At 41.3% G+C, this 22,866-nt stretch overlaps 1 protein-coding gene across 1 annotated transcript in view; it reads right to left on the reverse strand.

Moving 5' to 3' along the window:
* Positions 1-2,461: 2,461 nt before the first annotated feature.
* LOC109876084 (serine/threonine-protein kinase mTOR-like) overlaps positions 2,462-22,866 on the reverse strand; it is a 76,925-nt gene continuing 56,520 nt past the window's right edge. Inside the window, exons 6-9 of the mRNA XM_031804332.1 lie at positions 17,162-17,288; positions 13,129-13,254; positions 10,932-11,051; positions 2,462-2,572 (exon numbers count right to left, since the gene is read on the reverse strand). Coding sequence (XP_031660192.1) covers positions 2,462-2,572; positions 10,932-11,051; positions 13,129-13,254; positions 17,162-17,194 — 390 coding nt within the window. The 5' untranslated portion in view covers positions 17,195-17,288. The remainder of the gene's footprint in view (positions 2,573-10,931; positions 11,052-13,128; positions 13,255-17,161; positions 17,289-22,866) is intronic.

Genomic DNA, 22,866 nt, shown 5'->3' on the forward strand with positions numbered 1-22,866 from the left:
CTGTAAAAAAAGGTAACCGTTACACTGCCATGAAATATGATTATATATTGACTATGAAGCAAATACGACCTGGCCTGCTTATGAGTTGCCAAGAAAGAAAGTTAGATGAATTCAACTGAAAATGGGGAGAACAGGAATTTGTAGCTAAATATTTTTAGTTAGCTTGAGAATAAAAATGGCATGATTTATCATTCTACGGTATGTACAGTGGGGCAAAAAAGTATTTAGTCAACCACCAATTGTGCAAGTTCTCCCACTTCAAAAGATGAGAGAGGCCTGTAATGTTCATCATAGGTACACTTCAACTATGACAGACAAAAGGAGAAAAAAAAATCCAGAAAATCACATTGTAGGATTTTTTATGAATTTATTTGCAAATTATGGTGGAAAATAAGTATTTGGTCACCAACAAACAAGCAAGATTTCTGGCTCTCACAGACCTGTAACTTCTTCTTTAAGAGGCTCCTCTGTCCTCCACTCGTTACCTGTATTAATGGCACCTGTTTGAACTTGTTATCAGTTTAAAGACACCTGTCCAGTGTACCTATGATGAAAATTACAGGCCTCTCTCATCTTTTTAAGTGGGAGAACTTGCACAATTGGTGGCTGACTAAATCCTTTTTTGCCCCACTGTATGTATGTATGTAATATAGTAGAATGTTATGAACCGACACTGAATCTTAGGAGCTAACTACTAGCTATGTAAGGTTAGAAGTTGGACAGCGCCCAGTGCTGCTTACCTGAGATGCCGTACAGTCCTTCTACGTAGGTGTCCGCTATGACTTCCTTTTTTGTTTTCAAATGCATTTTTTGTCATCTAAATCTTCTTGGGGAATAAAAAGCATAAGTTTTGCGCTGTATTACAAAATATTTGATTGCAAAAAAAATAAAAAATAACTTTGAAGCCTCGTTTTTGCCTTCAGAAAAAATATTTTGGATTGAAAATAAAAACGTTTTGCTCTCAACAAAAATAAATCCATTTGTTGCAAGTTGGGGAGGGGGGCTAATAGCTGAACAATAGACTATTCAACCTTTAGTAAAGAATAGTCTAATAGCCAAGCTAGGTGTGAAACCCCCCCGCCCTATCACCGACCAGATTTGCCCTGACGACAAAGGGGGAGTTAGAGCACTGATTATTATAATAATTTTTTGTCCCAATGCTCTACTGTGTCTCTAACTGACTGAATGGGCAGTATAAACCAAAGATTATTGTGCACAAATGAAACAGGGAACAGATTTCAAACCCTCAACCTTCTTGCCTGAAGGCCAGCGCATTATCGACAGTGCACAAAAGCATGCTCAAGCCCCCATAGTCGATAGAGTGTGCCCTTGCGGTAGCTTGCTACTCAATGTAATAAAGTAATGACTTTTCAAATAAGTTACCTTACACGTTATGTTGGCTGACAATTTGTTAGCTACGCTGTCCTTACAAACCACATAGCATATCATTACAGCAGTATGTTAGTTAGCTACCTAACGTTAGTAGTTATACATCAAACTTGACAGTATATTAACTATAGGCTAACTGAACCACATAGCATATCATTACAGCAGTATGTACCGGTTTGTTACCTATCTACCTAACGTTAGTAGTTATACATCAAACTTGACAGTATATTAACTGTAGGCTATCTAACTAACTACTCAATATTTATTGACTTGATTATTCCCATCATTCTTAGCTTAGCTAAATGCTCGTCATTCTGCGTTCTCAATGGACATTCAGGTGCTTTCGTAAATTCGCTCTGGTTATCTACTCCGATTTCAGAGCACTCTTTTCTGAGAGTACCAGAGCGCAGAATAATGAGTAAAATGAGTGAGTAAAATGGTAGTAGCTAGCAAGCTAGCCAACATTAGCTTGTGTGTATGACTGCCGTTGTAAGGCCAGAACACTCAAATCAACCCTATGTTCAGTGTGCGCTCTGAGAGTGAAACTTTCTGAATTTACCCAGAGGGCTTTTCATTTTTCATGGAATAGAAACACCATAATGTTAATCAAATGAATTAAGCAAGTAGCAAGAAGAATAAATAAGCAAGTAGCAGTCAAAAGTTTGGACACACCTAATTATTCCACGATTTTTCTATATTTGTACTATTTTCTACATTGTAGAATAAATAACACATATGGAATCAGTTAAGAACTCATTCTTATTACAAGGACAGCCTACCCCTTCCTCCCAGGCGGGGGATTGAACTCTGGTCTCCTGCTTGCCTGCAATATGAAAGACTATCAAATGCTTCTCAAAGGTGCCCTTTGGTGGTCAAACTAGCAATAACTTGCATTAACAGAAAAAAATGGCAAAAAAATGGCCCAATTAAATGACGTGCCACAGAATGCAGCCCACAAGGTGTGCCACAACTGTTGAAGGAGGAACCACTGTAAATGGAGGACTCAACATGAATGCCTGAAGGGAGTGACAGGGGTTAGAGGTGAAAGGTGAGGGAGGTGACTGACCTTGTATCAGTTGCGGTCGTGCTTCGTGGAGTGGCTGTAGTACTGCAGCTCTTTGGGGATGGTGCTATCGTTGAAGCCCTGCAGACTGAGCTGCCACTCACCTAGCTCCAGGAAGCACTTAGAGAGGGAAGGAGGGATGGAGGGAGAGAGTCTTGGTCACAAGATGGATCGTCAGCCGAATACGGCCTACGCTCTAGGGCTTGTTTTCACATAGTCTCTCGGAGTAGGAGTGCTTATCTAGGATCAAGTCCCCATCTCATTCATAAATATCTAGAAGTCAAATAATTCTAGATCAACACTCATACTGTGATACATTTCATGAATACGGGCCGAGGGTTGCATCAAGGTCCGATTAATCTGAAGAGCCTTGGCAAGCTTGTGTCAACAGCTAAGGGCTGGTATGTGATATGAAGCTCTTACAGTAAGTCAGGCCATTTAAACTTGTTTGTTAGCATGATGAATGCTTTCCACGTGGTGTTTCCTGGCAGCCAATCTACAGAGAAGTTGCCACAGAGGAGGCATGTCCACACACCCCTCTCTACCCCTTATTGCCTTGTTTGTCCACTGACATGGCCTTAGGCCCAGATCTGTGCTAAAGTCGGGAGTAAAATTGAATTCACTGAATCCGCTTTTTACTTGACTATGAGAAAAGTCTGTTCGGTTGTTACAACTTCTTAAATATGTTGGTAAAGTTATCATTTATACACTGTGCTCACTGTCACCACAAGTTGTCTGGGGGAGTTGGCAATGGATGTCCAACACAGTACAAGTGCAGTCCATTAATTAAAATGAAGAAGAATGATGGGAAGAGTTGTAATTAAAAATTACAAGTGATTCTAAGACCTTTCTGTAGCTAAAGTAATGTGCCGCTGCTTTTGGTAATGATGCCTAAGTTTGATAAATGTCTTTGCGCGACGTCAATCTTCTTTCTCTTTTTAATATTGCCAAGCGTGTGATTGGTTTATAACACATCTCACCAGGAACCTGCAAGTGCTGCACAGCGATCCACCCCTCAGCTCCTAACTGTGTGGAGCACTATTTCCAGAGAGAACTTCTAATAAATTATCCATCAGCATTACCTAATCCTGCTGAGTACTTTTCCATGTGAAAATACACAACCGGTTCAGTTTGTCTCTGACAAACCTCTTCTCCTTGATTGGACTCACAGAAAAACTAGTGCCAGTAGTGCTTCTGTGTTACCACGAGAACTCACAAGATTCCAAGGTTGCAGGTCTTATCATGGTAATTGCCTTGTAACGTGTCCAGTTTTCAAATAAATAGCTCTAAAATGTACAACAAATTATTTTGGGGAGATGGAGTGTGTGTGTGTGCACGGACTAGGTGTGCACCTTTCCACAGTGCCGACCTGTTTTCGGGAAAGTGTGTCAGCACGTCTGGAAGAAAATGGTGCTAACCAAGTTACACAGGTGTTTTCCCGAAACAACATTCCACAGACAATGAGAATCCCTGTCAGGAAGTGCAATGGCAGGTATGAAACATTCCTTTCCTGGTGTCATGTTCGCTTGTTGCCTCAATGGAATTATGAGGTGTGTTTGTAGAGTGGCTAGTGAAAGACTGCATGCCCCTTAAAAGGTGAAGACTGTGCAATGCCTGTAAATGTCATCTAATCCTACATACATTTGAAGTCGGAGGTTTACATACACCTTAGCCAAATACATTTAAACTCAGTTTTTCACAATTCCTGACATTTAATCCTAGTAAAAATTCCCTGTCTTAGGTCAGTTAGGATCACCACTTTATTTTAAGAATGTGAAATGTCAGAATAATAGTAGAGAATTATTTATTTCAGCTTTCAATTTGAATATTACTGTCCATCAATGATTCCCGACCAAAATTACTGAGCTTGAGCAATTCTGGCAAAAACAATGGCCACTTGTTGCCCTAAGAGTTGTGAAAAGTTGGCAGAATATTATTCATGATTCACAGATGTAATAGTTTCCACCAATAATAACCTCTGGGGTGTGAAGACATGCAATCAAGACATCTTCCTTTTTTTTAAATTGATTTTTAAATGTTTTGTTTATTGAACTATGAATCTTTGTAGATACAGTTGAAGTCAGAAGTTTACATACACTTAGGTTGGAGTCATTAAAACTCGCTTTTCAACCACTCCACACATTTCTTGTTAACAAACTATAGTTTGGGCAAGTCAGTTAGGACATCTACTTTGTGCATGACGTAAGTCATTTTTCCAACAATTGTTTACAGACAGATTTCACTTATAATTCACTCCATCACAAATCCAGTGGGTCAGAAGTTTACATACAATAAGTTGACTGTGCCTTTAAACAGCTTGGAAAATTCCAGAAAATTATGTCATGACTTTAGAAGCTCTGAGAGGCTAATTGACATAATTGGAGGTGTACCTGTGGATGTATTTCAAGGCCTACCTTCAAACTCAGTGCCTCTTTGCTTGACATCATGGGAAAATCAAAAGAAATCAAGACCTCAGAAAAAACATTGTAGACCTCCACAAGTCTGGTTCATCCTTGGGAACAATTTCCAAACACCTGAAGGTACTGATTGGCCATGATGCCCATTGTTATGTTTGGAAGAAAAGGGGGATGCTTGCAAGCCGAAGAACACCATCCCAAACGTGAGGCACGGGGGTGGCAGCATCCTGTTGTGTGGGTGCTTTGCTGCATGAGGGACTGGTGCACTTCACCAAATAGATGGCATCATGAGGGTGGACAATTATGTGGATATATTGAAGCAACATCTCAAGACATCAGTCAGGAAGTTTAAGCTTAGTCGCAAATGTGTCTTCCAAATGGACAATGACCCCAAGCATACTTCCAAAGTTGTGGCAAAATGGCTTAAGGACAACAAAGTCAAGGTATTGGAGTGGCCATCACAAAGCCCTGACCTCAATCCCATAAAACATTTGTTGGCAGAACTGAAAAAGCGTGTGTGAGCAAGGAGGCATACAAATCTGACTCAGTTACACCAGCTTTGTCAGGAGGAATGGGCCAAAATTCACCCACGTTACAGTGGGAAGCTTGTGGAAGGCTACCTAAAACATTTGACCCAAGTTGAACAATTTAAAGGCAATGCTACCAAAAACGAATTGAGTTTATGTAAACTTCTGACCCACTGGGGATGTGATGAAAGAAATAAAAAGCTGAAATAAATCATTCTCTCTACTATTATTCTGACATTTCACATTCTTAAAATAAAGTGGTGATCCTAACTGACCTAATACAGGGAATTTCTACTAGCATAAATGTCAGGAATTATGAAAAACAGAGTTTAAATGTATTTGGCTAAGGTGTATGTAAACTTCCGACTACAACTGTATCTCCCTGGCATATTACATCATTTATGCAGCAGCATACAAGACATTTTTGGACTCACCTTGTTGTGCTGTGCTCACAACAGGAAGGTGGCACAGCTAACCTTTTGGTGGGAAAATGTTGTCATCAAATTCTGCCATTCTCTGGATTTATGGTTAATTCAGGACAACTGGGAACTCTGAAAAAGTTGAACCATGACATCAGTGAGCTTCAGGCCAGAGCTCTAGAAAGAAGCCAGAGTTCCCGACTTGGATTTCGGAGTTGGATGACCGTTCAAAACGTATTTTTGGGGCCATGGCACAAATAATAATATAATAATCAATTATTTTGTTCTTTATTTAGCCATCTTACAAAATTGTGAATAACTCACCACAGGTTAAAAGGGTTTGGCTACCTGTCTTTGACATTGTGTTGTTATTCGCTGAACACTAGATGGTTTCATTGTATTTTTGGCAGTGAAACCCCAGTTAGTGGATTGTCGACATGATTCATTATGATGACTGCTTGTCTAGCTTGACATGATCAGTCCAATCAAGATACACGGTAGATATAGCGTGATTCATGATGATGACTGCTTGTCTAGCTTGACATGATCAGTCCAATCAAGATACACGGTAGATATAGCGTGATATGACATTTTATCTGTGGCCAAGGACCTTCTTGGATGGGCACTTCTAAAGTAAATCTATGGTAGCACCCAAGGGGCTTGAATTTTCAATCTCTCCTGTAGATTTTGTGGTGACGAAGTGTTCCCGAGTAACAGAACACTGAGCCAATCACGGCGCAACTAGAGAACATTACCAACCCCTACGCTCTGTATTTTCTGCTGGCTGGCCCACGACCACAAAAAGCACTGAGCTGGGCTGAACATCTACATTTTGGAGATGACTTATTCAAGAAAGCAAAAAAGAGACCATGTTTGTTTGCGGTTTTATTAACTCAATGATTTTTGTTTGAAAACTGATATGTGACACGTATTAATGTCAAAATAACATAACAGGCAACAAAATGGTTTTAAATACAGTACCAGTCAAAAGTTTGGACACACCTACTCATTCAAGGGTTTTTCTTTATTTGAACTATCAAAACTATGAAATAACACATATGGCGAGGATGCCATGCTGCATTGGTAAGTTCTAATGCTAATGTCCTTGTTTGAAATTGAATTTTAGATTTTTTGGGGGGATTTTCTTATTTTATTTACAATATATAAAAATATAATCTGTAATGAAATGTGTAAAGTACACATTGGCAATACTGTGTGTGTGTGATATATTTTTTACATTTATTTGACATAAACATGGAATGGAACAGCACTTCACCATAGTGATTATGTTCCCTGTACTCTATATATATCTGTTTATATTACATGTTAATACAGGGCTCATATGTGAAAGTATTGTGACTGATTTTTAAAATCTTTCACAGTGGCAGTGATTCTGATTATGAGCCGCCAAAGTCTAATTGTCCATCTCCCTCTGAAGCTGGTTCATCCAGCTGGACCCCCGCTGTCTCCGGCTCCACACCTACCTGGCCATCTAGAGGTGTGAAGTCAGTGACAAAGAAGCGGAGGTGGGGAAGAGAGAAACCTGCAGACAGAGGGCCAGAGGGTTGTTGGCACTCTGTGTTAGAAGATGATGTGGAACCAAATCCACCAGTTTTTAGACCCAAATGGCAGCCAGGACCTCAACTAGACATGACTGCAAAGTACAGCCCCCTTCAACTTTTTCAACTGTTTTTCACCTCGTCAGTTGTTGATTCCGGAAGGTTGCAAGTTCAAACCCCCGAGCTGACAAGGTACAAATCTGTCGTTCTGCCCCTGAACAGGCAGTTAACCCACTGTTCCTAGGCCGTCATTGAAAATAAGAATTTGTTCTTAACTGACTTGCCTAGTTAAATAAAGGTACAAAAAATAATTTAAAAAATAATCCCTGGTGGCGAACGCCAATAAGTACGGGGCTAAGAAGCAGGCAGGAAAGAAAGAGGCATGGAAGACCATTTCCATGTCAGACCTTTTCTGCTACTTTTCAATGGTCATTTACATGGGGCTGGTGAAGTTGAAAACTCTAAGAGACAACTGGAAAACGTCAGCTCTCTATCAACTGCCTTTCCCCATGACTGTCATGTCTTGTAAAAGGTTTCTGACTATCTCACGGACGCTTCACATCAGTGACCCAGAAGTTGATGGGGAGAATGACAAGAAGAGAGGCACACCAAGGTTTGATAGGCTCTGTAAAATAAAACCTCTCTACCCCCGCATCGTTGATGCCTGCAAGACTTATTTTCAGCCCAACCAGAACCTGTCCATCAATGGTAGCCTCAAAGGCCAGAATCAGCCTCAAACAATACATGCGTAACAAACCAACCAAATGGGGTTACAATCTGTTTGTTTTGGCTGATTCTGTGTGGACACTTGCAATTTTTTCATTTATGAGGGGAAAAACAGTTTTGCTACCGGTAATGGACTGAGTTATGATTCCGTTGGATTTTCAACTGCTGGGGAAGGGCTACAAACTGTTTGTGGACAACTTCTATACAAGCCCTACCCTGTTTACGGAGCTCAGGAAGCAGGAGGTGTGGGGTTGTGGCACCATTCGTACCAACATGGTGGGATTTCCAAAGACCAAGGTGAACGACTTGCCTAAGCGGGTTGAGGGGGTTACCATGTGATGGATCCGTGAAGATAGCCTGCTGTTTGTGAAGTGGATGGATACCAGAGAGGTGGTCATGTGCTCCAGTATCCACAAGTCCTTCAGTGGACGGTGCCGGGACATGGACCACAAAAATGTTTCCCCATTCCAGCTGCTGTGAAGGACTACAACAAGAGCATGGGAGGTGTGGAACTGTCAGATGAGCTGATAGGATACTACAATGTTCTCCTCAAGACCATGAAATGGTACAAGACATTTTTCGATCATTTCATTGACATTGCTGTGATGAATGCCTTCATCCTCCAGAAGGAAATGGCTAAGAGCTGTGGACAGCCCCCCATCTCACAGCTAGCCTTCAGGGACCTGCTCAACCAGGAGCTTGCTAGCTACAGCAAGTCCACTGCAGCACCTTTTGCTCCAACCAGTGGTGTTCACCTGCAGAGATTCATCTCTGCAGGCATGAATGTGCCACAGGGCAGAAAGGGCACAGTAGGCAGACATCGTTGTGCCCTTTGTCACAGGAAATGCCCCAATCACCTGCACCACCTGTTCAGTAAGCCTCTGCTTTACAGCAGAAAGAGACTGCTATGGGCCATGGCACCAGCAGCACAATATTGTGTAGAGGACTGAGGGTCTTCACAATATTGTAAATAGAAAATGTGTAAATAGTTACCCTGGTTATATGTTTGTTTATTATTATTATTAGTTCTTTCCTTCAAAATGTATCACTGTACCAATTCGGCCACTTGGGTACATTTGGGTACATTTGTGTGGGACACCTGGGTGACTTCATGCTCAATGTCATGTAGCTCGCTCATTTTTGAAGTTACCTGTCTAAAACTTTGCTCAGCTATTGTTGCCATCGTATGTTCTTCATTCAAATCATCCACAGCATCCTATCTGTATGTTCGGCTGAAAGATGATGCAGCAACAATAAAACACTGAAAACGTATGTTTATTTCCTTGTATTTTATTATACCAGATCTACTGTGTTATATTCTCCTACATTCAATTCACATTTCCACAAAATTCAGAGTGTTTCCTTTCAAATGATACCAAGAATATGCATAACCTTGCCTCTGGGCCTGAGCTACAGGCAGTTAGATTAGGGTATGTCTTTAGGCGGAAATTGAGAAGAAGGAGGGGTACGCCAAAGAGGTTAAACAAATCAAAATATATTTTATATTCTTCAAAGTAGCCACCCTTTGCCTCATTTATCATTAGAAAACTCTTTTGCTATTTTGTTAGCACAGCTGAAAACTGTTGATCTGATTAAAGAAGCAATAAAACTGGCCTTATTTAGACCAGTTGAGTATCTGGAGCATCAGCATTTGTGGGTTCAATTACAGGCTCAAAATAGCCAGAAACAAAGACCTTTCCTCTGAAACTCAGTCTATTCTTGTTCTGAGAAATGAAGGCTATTCCATATGGGAGAAATTGCCAAGAAACTGAAGATCGCTACTCCCTTCACAGAACAGCGCAAACTGTCCCTAACCAGAATAGAAAGAGGGTTGGGAGGCCCCAGTGCACAACTGAGCAAGAGGACAAGTACATTAGTCTGTCTAGTTTGAGAAACAGACGCCTCACAAGTCCTCAACTGGCAGCTTCATTAAAGAGTACCCACAAAACACCTGTCTCAACGATAACAGTGAAGAAAAAGCCATATCTCAGACTGGCCAAAAAAAGAAAAGATTAAGATGAGCAAAAGAACACAGACACTGGACAGAGGAACTCTGACTAGAAGTTCAGCATCCTGGAGTCGCCTCTCCACTGTTGATGTTGAGACTAGTGTTTTGCGGGTACTATTTAATGAAACTGCCAGTTGGAGACTGTATAATCAGTCATCCTCAGCCAGCAGGTATCCAGCTACTTATCTCCAACCAAATGTGGCATGGTACCAAGGGTATTATGAGGCTTGTCTTATGTTGCTTCAAAGTAGCCGAGCTAAAATCCAACTAAACATGCAGGCAATTATTTTATAAACCAGAAGTATTTTTCTCTCATGTTCTATTGGTTTTTAAAATCAATGTTCTTTCATTGTCCAGTAGCACAAGGCACAATCCTAGTGATATTGGCAACACATACTAGTTGTTGCATATTTGGATGTCCCCACTTTCTAAATTTCTAACAGATTTTTTGATGTCTGATTGCATTATGGAACAACCGTTTGCGTGTAACCTAGCCTACTGCCATGTGCGCATTGCTGTGCTTATAATTGGATCTAGCCTAGGCCTACTGGTTGTATGAATTTGGGATCTACCATCCTACAACTGTTTCAGAGTCTGTTTACACAGAATGAAACGAGAGAGAAATTGGCTAGGGTTGCAAGACGTAGAAGAGTAACAGCACCGGGGTCGGGTCACGGTCCTGGAGAAAGAGTAGAACGCTCTGTACGTGACCCTTTAGATGAGGGAGAACATGTGGGCTGAGAAAACCTTTGTGTGTTTTTAAAGCTCACACTGCAATAACAAATAGAGTGCGACTGATTTGTTTTTCTCCTAAAGTAGTTGCGGTAGGAGTCCTGGCCATGAGCTTGTGGAGCTCCTGCTGGTGTTGCTTGTCTTCAGCGGCATGCTGGGCCTGTTGCTGCATCCCCTGGACAAAGTGTTGTGTGTGCTGGAAGGCTTCAATCTGATGGGGGACGGAAGAACAACAGACACACACGGGGGGTCAAATAGGAATTCTCATTCAAAACAGGGATTCAACTCAACTCTCCTGACATAGTCAAAATACAACTGGCTCCAGGCTCTCTACGCTATTCCCCCACACCATCTGATAAGAGTGATGTTCAACAGTATTTGTCTTTATCTTTAAATTAGTTTCAAAACGTTTCCCCCTTCAGAGTGGGGATGGACGGCTCCTCTCTGGCAGGCACCGGGGTGCATGTGTCATTAAGATTCCTGCCTTGTGAGCTGTGAGTGGCTCCTGCAGCTGGCCCTACTATAGCTCTGTGCCGGACAGCAGGCTGGTGGGCGCAACATCGCCTCTTCAACCTCAGGAGGCTGAAAAAATGTGGCTTGTCACCATAAACCCTCACTAACTTTTACAGGTGCACAGCCGTGAGAATCCTGTCGGGCTGTATCACCGGTACGGCAACTGCACCGCCCTCAACCACAAGGCTCTCCAGAGGGTGGTGCGTTCTGCACAATGCATCACCGGGGGGAAAATACCTGCTCTCCAGGACACCTACACCACCCGATGTCACAGGAAGGCCAAAAAGATCATCAAGGACGACAACCACCCGAGCCACTGCCTGTTCACCCCGCTATCATCCAGAAGGTGAGGTCAGTGCAGGTGCATCAAAGCAGGGACAGAGAGACTGAAAAACAGCTTCTATCTCAATGCCATCAGACTGTTAAACAGTCACCTCTAGCCGGCTAGCACCCAGTACTCTACCCTGCACCTTAGAGAATGCTGCCCTATATACATAGAGACACTGAACACTGGTCACTCATCATATATAACCACTACTATACATACCATCCATCATTTCTATATACACCATTCAATGAACTGCATTTTAGTTACACTGTTCATACACACTGCATATTTATTTATAAACTGTATTCGGGGCGGCAGGTAGGCTAGTGGTTAGATCATTGGGCCAGTAACCAAAAGGTTGCTCAATCAAATCCCTTGAGCTGAATAGGTACAAATCTGTCGCTCTGCCCCTGATTGTATTTGGACGACTGTTACAGTATTTGGGTTGTTCATTGGATTCCTTCAGACATTTCTTAGTATATCTTGTGTAAATGAATCTGGTGTATATACATATAGATTGTATTTGGATGACTGTTACAGTATTTGGGTTGTTCATTGGATTCCTTCAGACATTTCTTAGTATATCTTGTGTAAATGAATCTGGTGTATATACATATAGATTGTATTTGGATGACTGTTACAGTATTTGGGTTGTTCATTGGATTCCTTCAGACATTTCTTGATTTCTTGTTCTTACTGGGTTTTAAAAAAAGTGTTTTATTATTATTTGAGCATCTGTTTGACATTTTACTGCATTATTAGGAACTAGTAACTGAAGCATTTCGCTGAACCTGCTAGAACATCTGCTAAACTGTATGGACCAATTCACTTTGTTTTGCTGCTATGACATCATACCTAAACGTAATGAAATGATTTTATGTTGAGAGTGGAAAACAGGTTCGGCTGCCTGCTAGCCAATACAATCACTTACAATAAAAGTGCCGTGGGGGAGGAAACACTATGACAATGTTATTAAACAGGTTTGAGGTATCCCCTTGGATTGACAGGAAAACTTCAAAATATTGTTTTAAGCAAATTTGTCACATTCTGGTTGTAGTGAAGTCAAGTGGCAATAAATGACGTATTTTGAACCTGATACAGCAACTTAAGTCTGTATCCAGATGAAAGGTTTTTAAATACAATCTGATTGCCAAATACTGGGTTTTATAGCCATTTCTCACAGAGATATCTGTGCCCGCTGTTTTATGGAGTCCAACGTTTTGTCCAGAAGGTCTTTGTCAGGCCTGGTCAAAATGTTACACTTGATAAAACGACGTGAGCTGGACAACGTAGTGCATTTAATCATGATTTTATACAAAAACATTTTGGGAAAGGATAACTGGTTAATGGTGCAGGCTAACCGGTTGCAAAAAGAACCTTTACTGGCAAACCTATTTTGAAACATTTGGCCCTTGACCCATTAGCTGTCCTGTGCTAGTGAACTCACCAGACGTCCACTCTTGCCACAGAGGCTGGCGTACTTGAGCCAGGTCCTCATGTCGTCGTGGAGGTTGATGACCAGCGAGCAAACCATCAGGGTCCTCTGCCAGTCCTCTACGATCCACTGGTAAACCTAGAGAAAGAGAAACAAAGAGCAATCTATCAATTCAATGTATTTTATATTCACCCTTCTTAGGGTGTCTTCAGGAAGTATTCAATCCCCTTGATTTATTCCACATTTATTTTATTACAGCCTGAATTCAAAATGGATTAGATAGGGTTTTATTCCGGCCCAGCTACATACAATAAATACCCCATAATGACAAACTGGAAAAAAGTTGTTCAACATTTATTTTTAATTTATTGAAGATTAAGTACAGAAAATGTCAAATTTACATAAACATTCAGACCCCTTAGTCAATACATTTTAGAATCACCTTTGGCAGGTTTGAGTCTTTCTGGGTAAGTCTAAGAGCTTTGCACACCTGGATTGTACAATATTTGCACATTATAATTGTTTTATTTCTTCAAACTATGTCAAGTTGGTTGTTGATCACTGTAGTAGTAGTAGTTGTAGATGTGTTGAGCGATTCGTGCTTTTCGAGGTTGGTTCGATTATAAACAAATAATCTCAGTTATTGATTTCAGTTTAAATTATTTGTTTTGACACTAAATGCACTATGCATTATGTGGTTTGAATGTTGTAACAAAACAGAATAAAACAAACACAAGTTTTTTTTTTACTATTAACTCCCTACTATGTCACACAGTCCAAGCTTATTTATCTCTACAAAAACTGTGCATTGACCTCACAGAAAGAAAAAATGGAATTCACATAATTGAACTGACATTTTGGTAAATCGCTCACTACTAATTGCTAAACATCAATTTAAGTCTTGCCATAGATTCTCAAGACAATCTGAAGTCAAAACTGTAACTTGGCCACTCATGAACTTTTAATGTCGCCTTGGTAAGCAACTCCAGTGTATATTTGGCCTTGTATTTCAGGTTATTGTCTTGCTGAAAAGTACATTTGTCTCCCAGTGTCTGTTGGAAAGCAGACAACCAGGTTTTCTTCTAGGATATTGTCTGTGCTTAGTTTCTTTTTATACAAAAATATCCCTAGTCCTTGCAGATGACAAGCATACCAATAACGTAATGCAGCCACCACTACGCTTGAAAATAAGAAGAGTGGTACTCAGTGATGTGTTGTGTTGGATTTCCCCCCAAACATAACACTTTGTATTCAGTGAATTCCTTTGCCACATTACTTGCAGTATTACTTTAGTGCCTTGTTGCAAACAGGATGCATGTTTTGGAATATTTTTTATTCTGTACAGGCTTCCTTCTTTTCACTCTGTCATTTAGGTTAGTATTGTGGAGTAACTACAATGTTGTTGATCCATCCTCAGTTTTCATCTATCACAGCCATTAATCTCTAACTGTTGGCCTCATGGTGAAATCCCTGAGTGGTTTCCTTTCTCTCCGGCAACTGAGTTAGGAATGATGTCTGTGTCTTTGTAGTGACTGGGTGTATTGATACACCATCCAAAGTGTAATTAATAACGTCACCTTGCTCAAAGGGATATGTTTATTTGAGTTTTTACCCCTCTACCAATAAGAGCCCTTCTTTGCTAGGCATTGGAAAACCTCCCTGGTCCTTGTAGTTGAATCTGTGTTTGAAATGCACTGCACGACTGAGGGACCTTACAGATAATTATATGTGTGGGGTAGAGAGAAGAAGTAGTCATTCAAAAATCACATTAAACACTTTTATTGCACACAGAGTGAGTCCATGCAACTTATTATGTGAGTTGTTAAACACATTTTTACTTCTGAACATATTTAGGCTTGCCATAACAATGGGGTTGAACACTTATTGACTCAAGACATTTCAGCTTTTCATTTTTATTCCACATTATGGGGTTTTGTGTGTAGCCCAGTGATAGTGTGTAGGCCAAAATCTCAATGTAATCATTTAAATTCAGGCTGTAACACAACAAAATGTGGAAACAGTCAAGGGGTATGCATTCTTCCTGAAGAAGAATGTACACATTTGTAGTTTTCACATATTGCTTTCCAGGAGAATTGACCAGACTTTACACACAATGTCCAGGTAGATGGTATTTTCCTCTTTTAGAAACACATTCTCTAGACACTAGAGAATACAAACAAACACACGTGTGCAAACAAAACGAGGGAAAGAAAAATGCAGCCTGGTTGAAGACCTTTGGGACTCCAATTAAGGGGGAAGAAATGAACCACAAAGTGCACACAAGCGCATATAAGTAATGGGTAAACACAACAACGACCATAGTGTGCACAAGTGTGTCCTGCAGCATTGTTTGAGAGCCCAGGACATTAATGTGGGGACACAGTCAACATGGTGTTTAGCTCATGCAATGCATTCCCCTTCATTCCAGGCCTGCGTCCCAAATGGCACCCTATTCCCAAAGTGCACTACTTTTGACCAGGAAGGGAAGAGGGTACTATTTGGAACTCAATCTAGGTCGTTTGACAGAGGAGTGTGCGACTCTCTTGACAGAGGGGTCAGGTTAGACGCCAATAAGTCACGGTAGAAGGGAAGCCTGTCAAGATTTGAACCTGAGACTCTGGCGCTGTCATTAAACGAGCCTTGTTTGCTCTGCTGGTCCCCCCCCCCACCTCTCTTCTTTTATGAATGGAAAGTGGTACCATCTAAGGTTTGGGGGTTTACATATCCCCCTGGGAGATGTGACAGGCCCTAAGGCCCTATGGAGATGTAAATAATAGCCTTGTTGGGGTTGTGTCTAAGCAACACTTGTGTGGAGGTTTGTGTGTGAGGGTGAAGGGGTATGATGTGTTTGTGTGGTGTCTTAGGCAAAGCTTCAAAATGTCAACAAGACTTGACCTCAGAGGGAGAGAGAGAGAGAGAGAGAGAGGCTGGAATCCCAGCCAGACAAAGAGTGGTAGTATTAAACATGACTTTTACAACTCTTCTGAAAGTGAAGTCATCACGTGTTGGGAACTGCTTTCCTTGCATTGGCATCGAGTGCATACTGGAACTCTCACCACACCTACTTTTAGGTTTTCTGTCTGAGCGTGCACCGACAGTGGCCTAAAAATACCTCCAAGGTCTTGTTTTGATTTCCAATTAGGATGGTGGTAATGGGGCTAACTATACACAGCACATGGATCCAGTACATTTTTAGTTTGGGTAATTTTCTGGTCGGCGTTCGTATTGAGTTGCACAGTCATACACATACATTGTACCTGGTTGATTGTGTCAGTAGCATATGCATGTCTCAAAGATAAAGCCATGCAAGTCTAAGTACACATGGGCGGTACAGTTAAACTGCAAATGGCTCATTAAAATGTATAAACATGTCAAAAGCAGGCCGTCAATGGTTAACATTGGTTAACTGTCCTAACTGCTCTTGAAGAGTGTATTACAGGATCTAACTAACCACGTGCATGTTGTTAGGAATCTGGGTGTATACACCAGTGTAACACCAGCGTGGCATTGGAAAAGCCACATCAATGCATAATCCCATTAGGTAGGGCTAACTAACTAAATAACCTTTTCCATCTGTTGTGGAGGCTTTCTGCATCTCTCCGTTGACCATTTTCATAAAGCACATTCAATTTGAATTCTCTCTTGTTGAGAGTTGACTGATAGCGAAGTGAGCCATGCAATGTTCTTTCATAAACAATGTTATCAGTGTTCGCCTCGACACAAACAGATCTAGGACCAGGCTAACTTCCTAGACAATTAGTATACAGATCAAAGTCCTAGTGTATGCTGATCGTCAGCTTAACATCCTGATCTTAGCTTCTTCAAATGTCCATTGTAGACAATGACAAGCTTTTCTATATGCATGGTACTTGGTTCTATATTTATTGGTATGAAATGTCGGCCAGCACTCACAAATAAAATATTAATGATATCGAATTATTTGTTATCAGTGGTCACATGGACACATTTCGACCATCAAGCCTTCGTCAACTAGTTATACCTGCAAATGTTCTTGTGAAACATTAATGGAGAGTTTCGTGCTTACCTTGTAAGCTCTGCTGTAACTCTCTCCAGCCATGGCGCTCAGCTCTGCATCCAGTAGATCTCTGTGGCCTTGTCGATGCACTGGAATAGCACACACGTAGGTACACACCACAGGGGGTTGGTGGCACCTTAATTGGGGAGGACGGGCTTGTGGTAATGACTGGAGTGGAATGGTATCAAATACATCAGACACATTGGTTTCAAGGTGTATGATGCCAGCTTATTTGCTCTGTCCCAGACATTATTTTGAGCCGTTCTCACCTCAGCAGCTTCCACTGGAACACACACACACACACACACACACACTCGAAAAGGACATTTTGGTTATCAACTGGGCAATGGAAAGTGTAGAGCTTTATATATTGGCATTGTAAATGATCGTTCTAAACAACACTGTTATGTCTATGAAAACGATGTAGTAACAGACCAATCACTTCAGCTGATTTACCAGATAGATGTATGACTTCTCAGGCAGATAGATGCATGCTCTCAACCTCCCAGTACACAAGTCTCTCTTACCCCAAAGAAAGGCGCAGAGTACAACGGTCCGGAATCGAAAGATTACCAAGCATATCCGGAAGACACAACGGAGTTCATGTTGACATCTGGGCTTTTACCCTTTCCCCCATCATTCAGCCTCATTCAATGAGAATAGGCTGATCTTCTAATAGTCACCGTTCTCCCTTTCAGCGGAGGGAAACCTATATGCCACACCTGGAGTTAATCTAAGAATTAGAGGAGGGACAAAGGATCGGAGGGGGCACGCAGGGTGCATGTCTCTGGGGTTATAGAGTGACGGGCGGGATGGGTTGACAGGGCCCAGAGGAACAGAGGAACAGGTTGGTGTCAGTGGTCGATCCAGACCATGTCAGACACCTCCCTGGCATTTGGCCTGGACGGCTCCACATCGAGAGACCATGAGCTCATCTCGGACTCCATCACTCGTCCCAGAATGAAACACAGCTTATGGGACAGACCTTGTTGATACCTCACTCACTTAGTTTGATCCGGGGTGAAAGTTACATTTATGAGTGGGAGTTACATAATGTTTCCACACCAAGGAAGTGCCACATTGTAAAATAAAAAGCTGTTGGATGTTTTATCCCTTTTATGAAAGGAAGAATTGAACAAATGGGAATCTTGTAAGGTCATCGATACATGTATTTTCAACAGGAAAAGACTGTAAAATGATTAGCAATGTTAAAGTTCTAAAAGGAAATAAACAGATCATCCTTTTCACACCTCGTGTCAGGACAGTATCCTTTAAGACAATGTAAAACCTACAGAAAAACGGCTACTCTTGGGTTAGCATATGTATGTATATGTATGTATGTTTCCCTTACCGTAACCTTTGTTACCCACACCTAAACAATCGTGTCTCTATTGATTTCAATGGAATATATTGGTGTTTGAATCACTTTCATGTCACTTCGGGGGCCTTTGCACCACGCCAAGGAAAACTATTTAGGGAAAACAATGGATGCTGATGACTCTCCCCTGCTGAGCCAATGAGGTCCTGATGCAGAGCCAGCACGACCCTGTAGAAGGCTCCACCGTGTGTGACCCCTCCATGCTGTCCCAGTGGCCTGCACACACACACAATCCTTTCTATGCTTCATGTATGATTTTAGCTGTGTGCTTTGTACAACTTCACCATGACATTTAAGCTGACTGTAAATATACATTTCTATTTTACATATTTTTCATTCTTAATATCGTCCAGATATGGAATGAATCAAATACATCCAATAAGCATACTAATTATTATTTAATGTGTATGTTTTCTCAATGTACAAACTAAAGACCGCAGTCAGTGTCTGGGCGTGTATGGGGTATATGGAGCCCAGTGGCTACACACTGTGTTGGGGTTACGGATCAGGTTCTAATGTAAAAGCCATAGGCCACCTGGAATTGATAAGCAGTAAGTGTGGTCTTGCACATTATGATCTCTGTGGCCGACGTCAGTAAGAAATTTAAGCCTATTAACCCTTGCAAGGCTGCCGGCCCAGATGGCATCCCAAGCCGCTTCCTCAGAGCATGTTCAGACCAGCTGGCTGGAGTGTTAAAGGACATGTTCAATATTTCCCTATCCCAGTCTGTTGTTCCCACTTGCTTCAAGATGTCCACCAGTGTTCCTGTACCCAAGAAAGCGAAGGTAATTGAACTAAATGACTATCTAAATGACTATCGCCCAGTAGCATTCACTTCTGTCATCATAAAGCGCTTTGAAAGGCTAGTTAAGGATCATATCACCTCCACCTTACCCGACACCATAGACCCACCACAATTTGCATACCACCCCAACAGATCCGCAGACAATGAACTGCACACTGTCCTATCCCACCTGGACAAGATGAATACCTATGTAAGAATGCAGTCCATTGACTAGAGCTCATCCTTCAACACCATTGTACCCTCCAAGCTCATCCCCAAGCTCAGGGACCTGGGTCTGAACTCCTCACTGTGCAACTGGGTTCTAAACTTCCTGACGAGCCAACCCCAGGTAGTGAAGGTAGGGAAAAACACATCAGCCACGCTGATCCTCAACACGGGGCCCCACAGGGGTGCGTGCTCAGCCCCCTGCTGTACTTGCTGTTCACCCATGACAGCGTGGCCACACAAGTCTCCAACTCAATCATCAAGTTTGCTGACGACACAACAGTGGTAGGCTTGATTACCAACAACGACGAGACATCCTAAAGGGAAGAGGTGAGGGCCCTGGCGGAGTGGTGCCAGGAAAATAACCTCTCCCACAACGTCAACAAAACAAAGGAGCGGATCGTGGACTACAGGAGACAGCAGAGAGGGACACGCCCACATCCAGATCTACAGGGCCGCAGTAGTTCCTCGGCATACTCATCACACATCACTTAGGACCTTAAATGCGTGATGACAAAGGCGCAATAGCGCCTCTTTAACCACATGAGGCTGCAGAAATTTGGCTTGGCCCATAAGACCCTCACGAACGTCTAGAGATTCACAATCGAGAGCATCCTGTTGGGCTGTATTACTGACTGATAAACAGCTTCTATCTCCAGGCCATCAGATGGTTAAACAGTCACCACTAGCCGGCCTCCGCCTAGTTCCCTGCCCTGAACCTCTGACACTGTCGCTAGCCGGCTACCACACGATACTCTACCCTGCACCTTAGAGACTGCTGCCCTATGTACATAGTCATTGAACACTGGTCACTTTAATCATGTTTACATACTGTTTTACCCCCTTTATACAGTATGTATATACTGTATTCTAGTCCCGGCTCATCCTATATAACTACCGCTGTACACACATTTTCTATTCATATACTGTCTATACACACCATTCACATACATATAGATTCATATTCCGTACTCTGGTCCGGAAGCTAATTCCCTGCAATTCTATTAATTTTGCCATGGGGTTTTGTACTGTGTATTTAAATACCAATATGTTAACACTTTACTTGACACCCAGCGTCATAACGTGTTATAACAGTCATTCATAATCATGTCATAACAGCTGATATAACCTGTTACAATATGGTCATAACACTGTCATATTTAGACCTGTTGTGACATATATTGTGTTATTTTATGGCTGGTTATGACACCTACATAAGAGTGTAGAAACCCACCAAATCATGTCATAACAGCTGATATAACCTGTTAAAATATGGTCATAACACTGTCATATTTAGACCTGTTGTGACATATATTGTGTTATTTTATGGCTGGTTATGACACCTACATAAGAGTTTTAAAACCCACAAAACCTACCACGGTAGATATTTTATTACTGGTTATGACACCTACATAAGAGTTTCAAAACCCACTAAACCTACCATGGTAGATATTTTATTACTGGTTATGACACCTACATAAGAGTTTCAAAACCCACTAAACCTACCATGGTAGATATTTTATGGCTGGTTATGTCACCTACATAAGAGTGTAGAAACCCACTAAACTTACCACACAAGGCAAAACATTCCATTACACCATAAACATACTGTTGACACGCAGGCTATGTTCACATTTTTTTCTAGACCATAAATTAGAACTGTAATTGCACACTCACTGATGTCAGACATGTACCTACCCCAATGCTCGGCTACTGAAAACTGGGATGAATGCAGGAGCAGATTTCAGGAGCAGGACAAGACACCCTGTTTTTGACTGATGACTGATATAAGGGCATGTACGTGACAGGCCTATCTATGATATGATTATGATGCATAATGCTTCTTGACAGTGTCATAGAGTGTATGTAATACAAATGATTTAATATGATGAAAAAAACATCAATCATTAAAAAAATATAAAAACTTAAGAAACAAACTTAAAAATAAAGGAAAACAAGAATTTGAATGAATGTGGGTATTGACACTCTTATGTAGGTGTCATTACCAGCCATACAACACCACAATATACAGTACCAGTCAAAAGTTTGGACACACCTACACATTCAAGTTTTTATTTTTATATATATATATATATATATTTTTTTTTTTGTCACCGGCTCGTCAGGCTCTCATGCCTCAGCCCGTCTGTCAGGTTCCCGCGCATCAGCAGAGGTGACCGGTCCGCTCCTGATCCCCGGAATTGTCACTTTGTTTAGCATCCTGCAGATGGAGCTGTGTGTAGGGGGGGAGGGGGTACGGTCACGTGTGCTCCCTCTCCGGCCTCTAGGTCACCAGGCTGTTCATTATCACCATCATTACGCGCACCTGTGCGTCATCAGACTTACCTGGACTCCCATCACTTCCCTGATTGCCATCCCTATATATGTCACTCCCTTTGGTTCCTTCCGTTATTGACTCTGTTTCAGTTTCCTGTCTGTGTGTTGTTCGTGTTTCTTGTTTTGTATTATGTTTAATTTATTGAATTATTCACTCCCTGAACTTGCTTCCTGACTCCCAACGCACACGTTATAAATGGTGTATTGCTGCAGAACGCATTAAGCAGGAAAGATATTCCACAAATTAACTTTTAACAAGGCACACACTGTTCATTGAAATGCATTCCAGGTGACTACATCATGAAGCTGGTTGAGAGAATGCCAAGAGTGTGCAAAGCTGTCATCAAGGCAAAGGGTGGCTACTTTGAAGAATCTCAAATATAAAATATATGTTGATTTGTTTGAACACTTTTTTGACTACTACATCATTATATGTGTGTTATTTCATAGTTTTGATATCTTCACTACTTTTTAACAATGTAGAAAAAAGAAAAAGAAAGTAAAACCCTAGAATGAATAAGTGTCCAAACCTTTGACTGGTACTGTATTTCACAACAGGTGTAAATATATGGGTGATGACAGTGCTATGACCATAATATGACAGGTTACGAAGAGTTATGTCAGCTGTTACGATATATTATGACATGGTTATGACAGTGTCATAACGTGTTATGACACTACGTGTCAAGTAAAGTGTTGCCATATATCTACTACTGTACGTATTATATTTTGCGCAAATCTGGTATATATACAGTTGAAGTCGGACGTTTATATGGAGGATAAAAAAAAACTTTATGCCTAAGGATGTGTAGCCAATCTGTGTATGGACCCTAAAACGTTTTGGTATACAGTTGACGTCTGAAGTTTACATACACTTAATTTGGAGTCATTAAAACTAGTTTTTCAACCACTCCACAAATTTCTTGTTAACAACCTATAGATTTGGCAAGTCGGTTAGGACATCATTTTTTCAACAATTGTTTACAGACA

Source organism: Oncorhynchus kisutch, linkage group LG24 (genome assembly GCF_002021735.2).
Source record: "Oncorhynchus kisutch isolate 150728-3 linkage group LG24, Okis_V2, whole genome shotgun sequence".
NCBI lineage: Eukaryota > Metazoa > Chordata > Actinopteri > Salmoniformes > Salmonidae > Oncorhynchus > Oncorhynchus kisutch.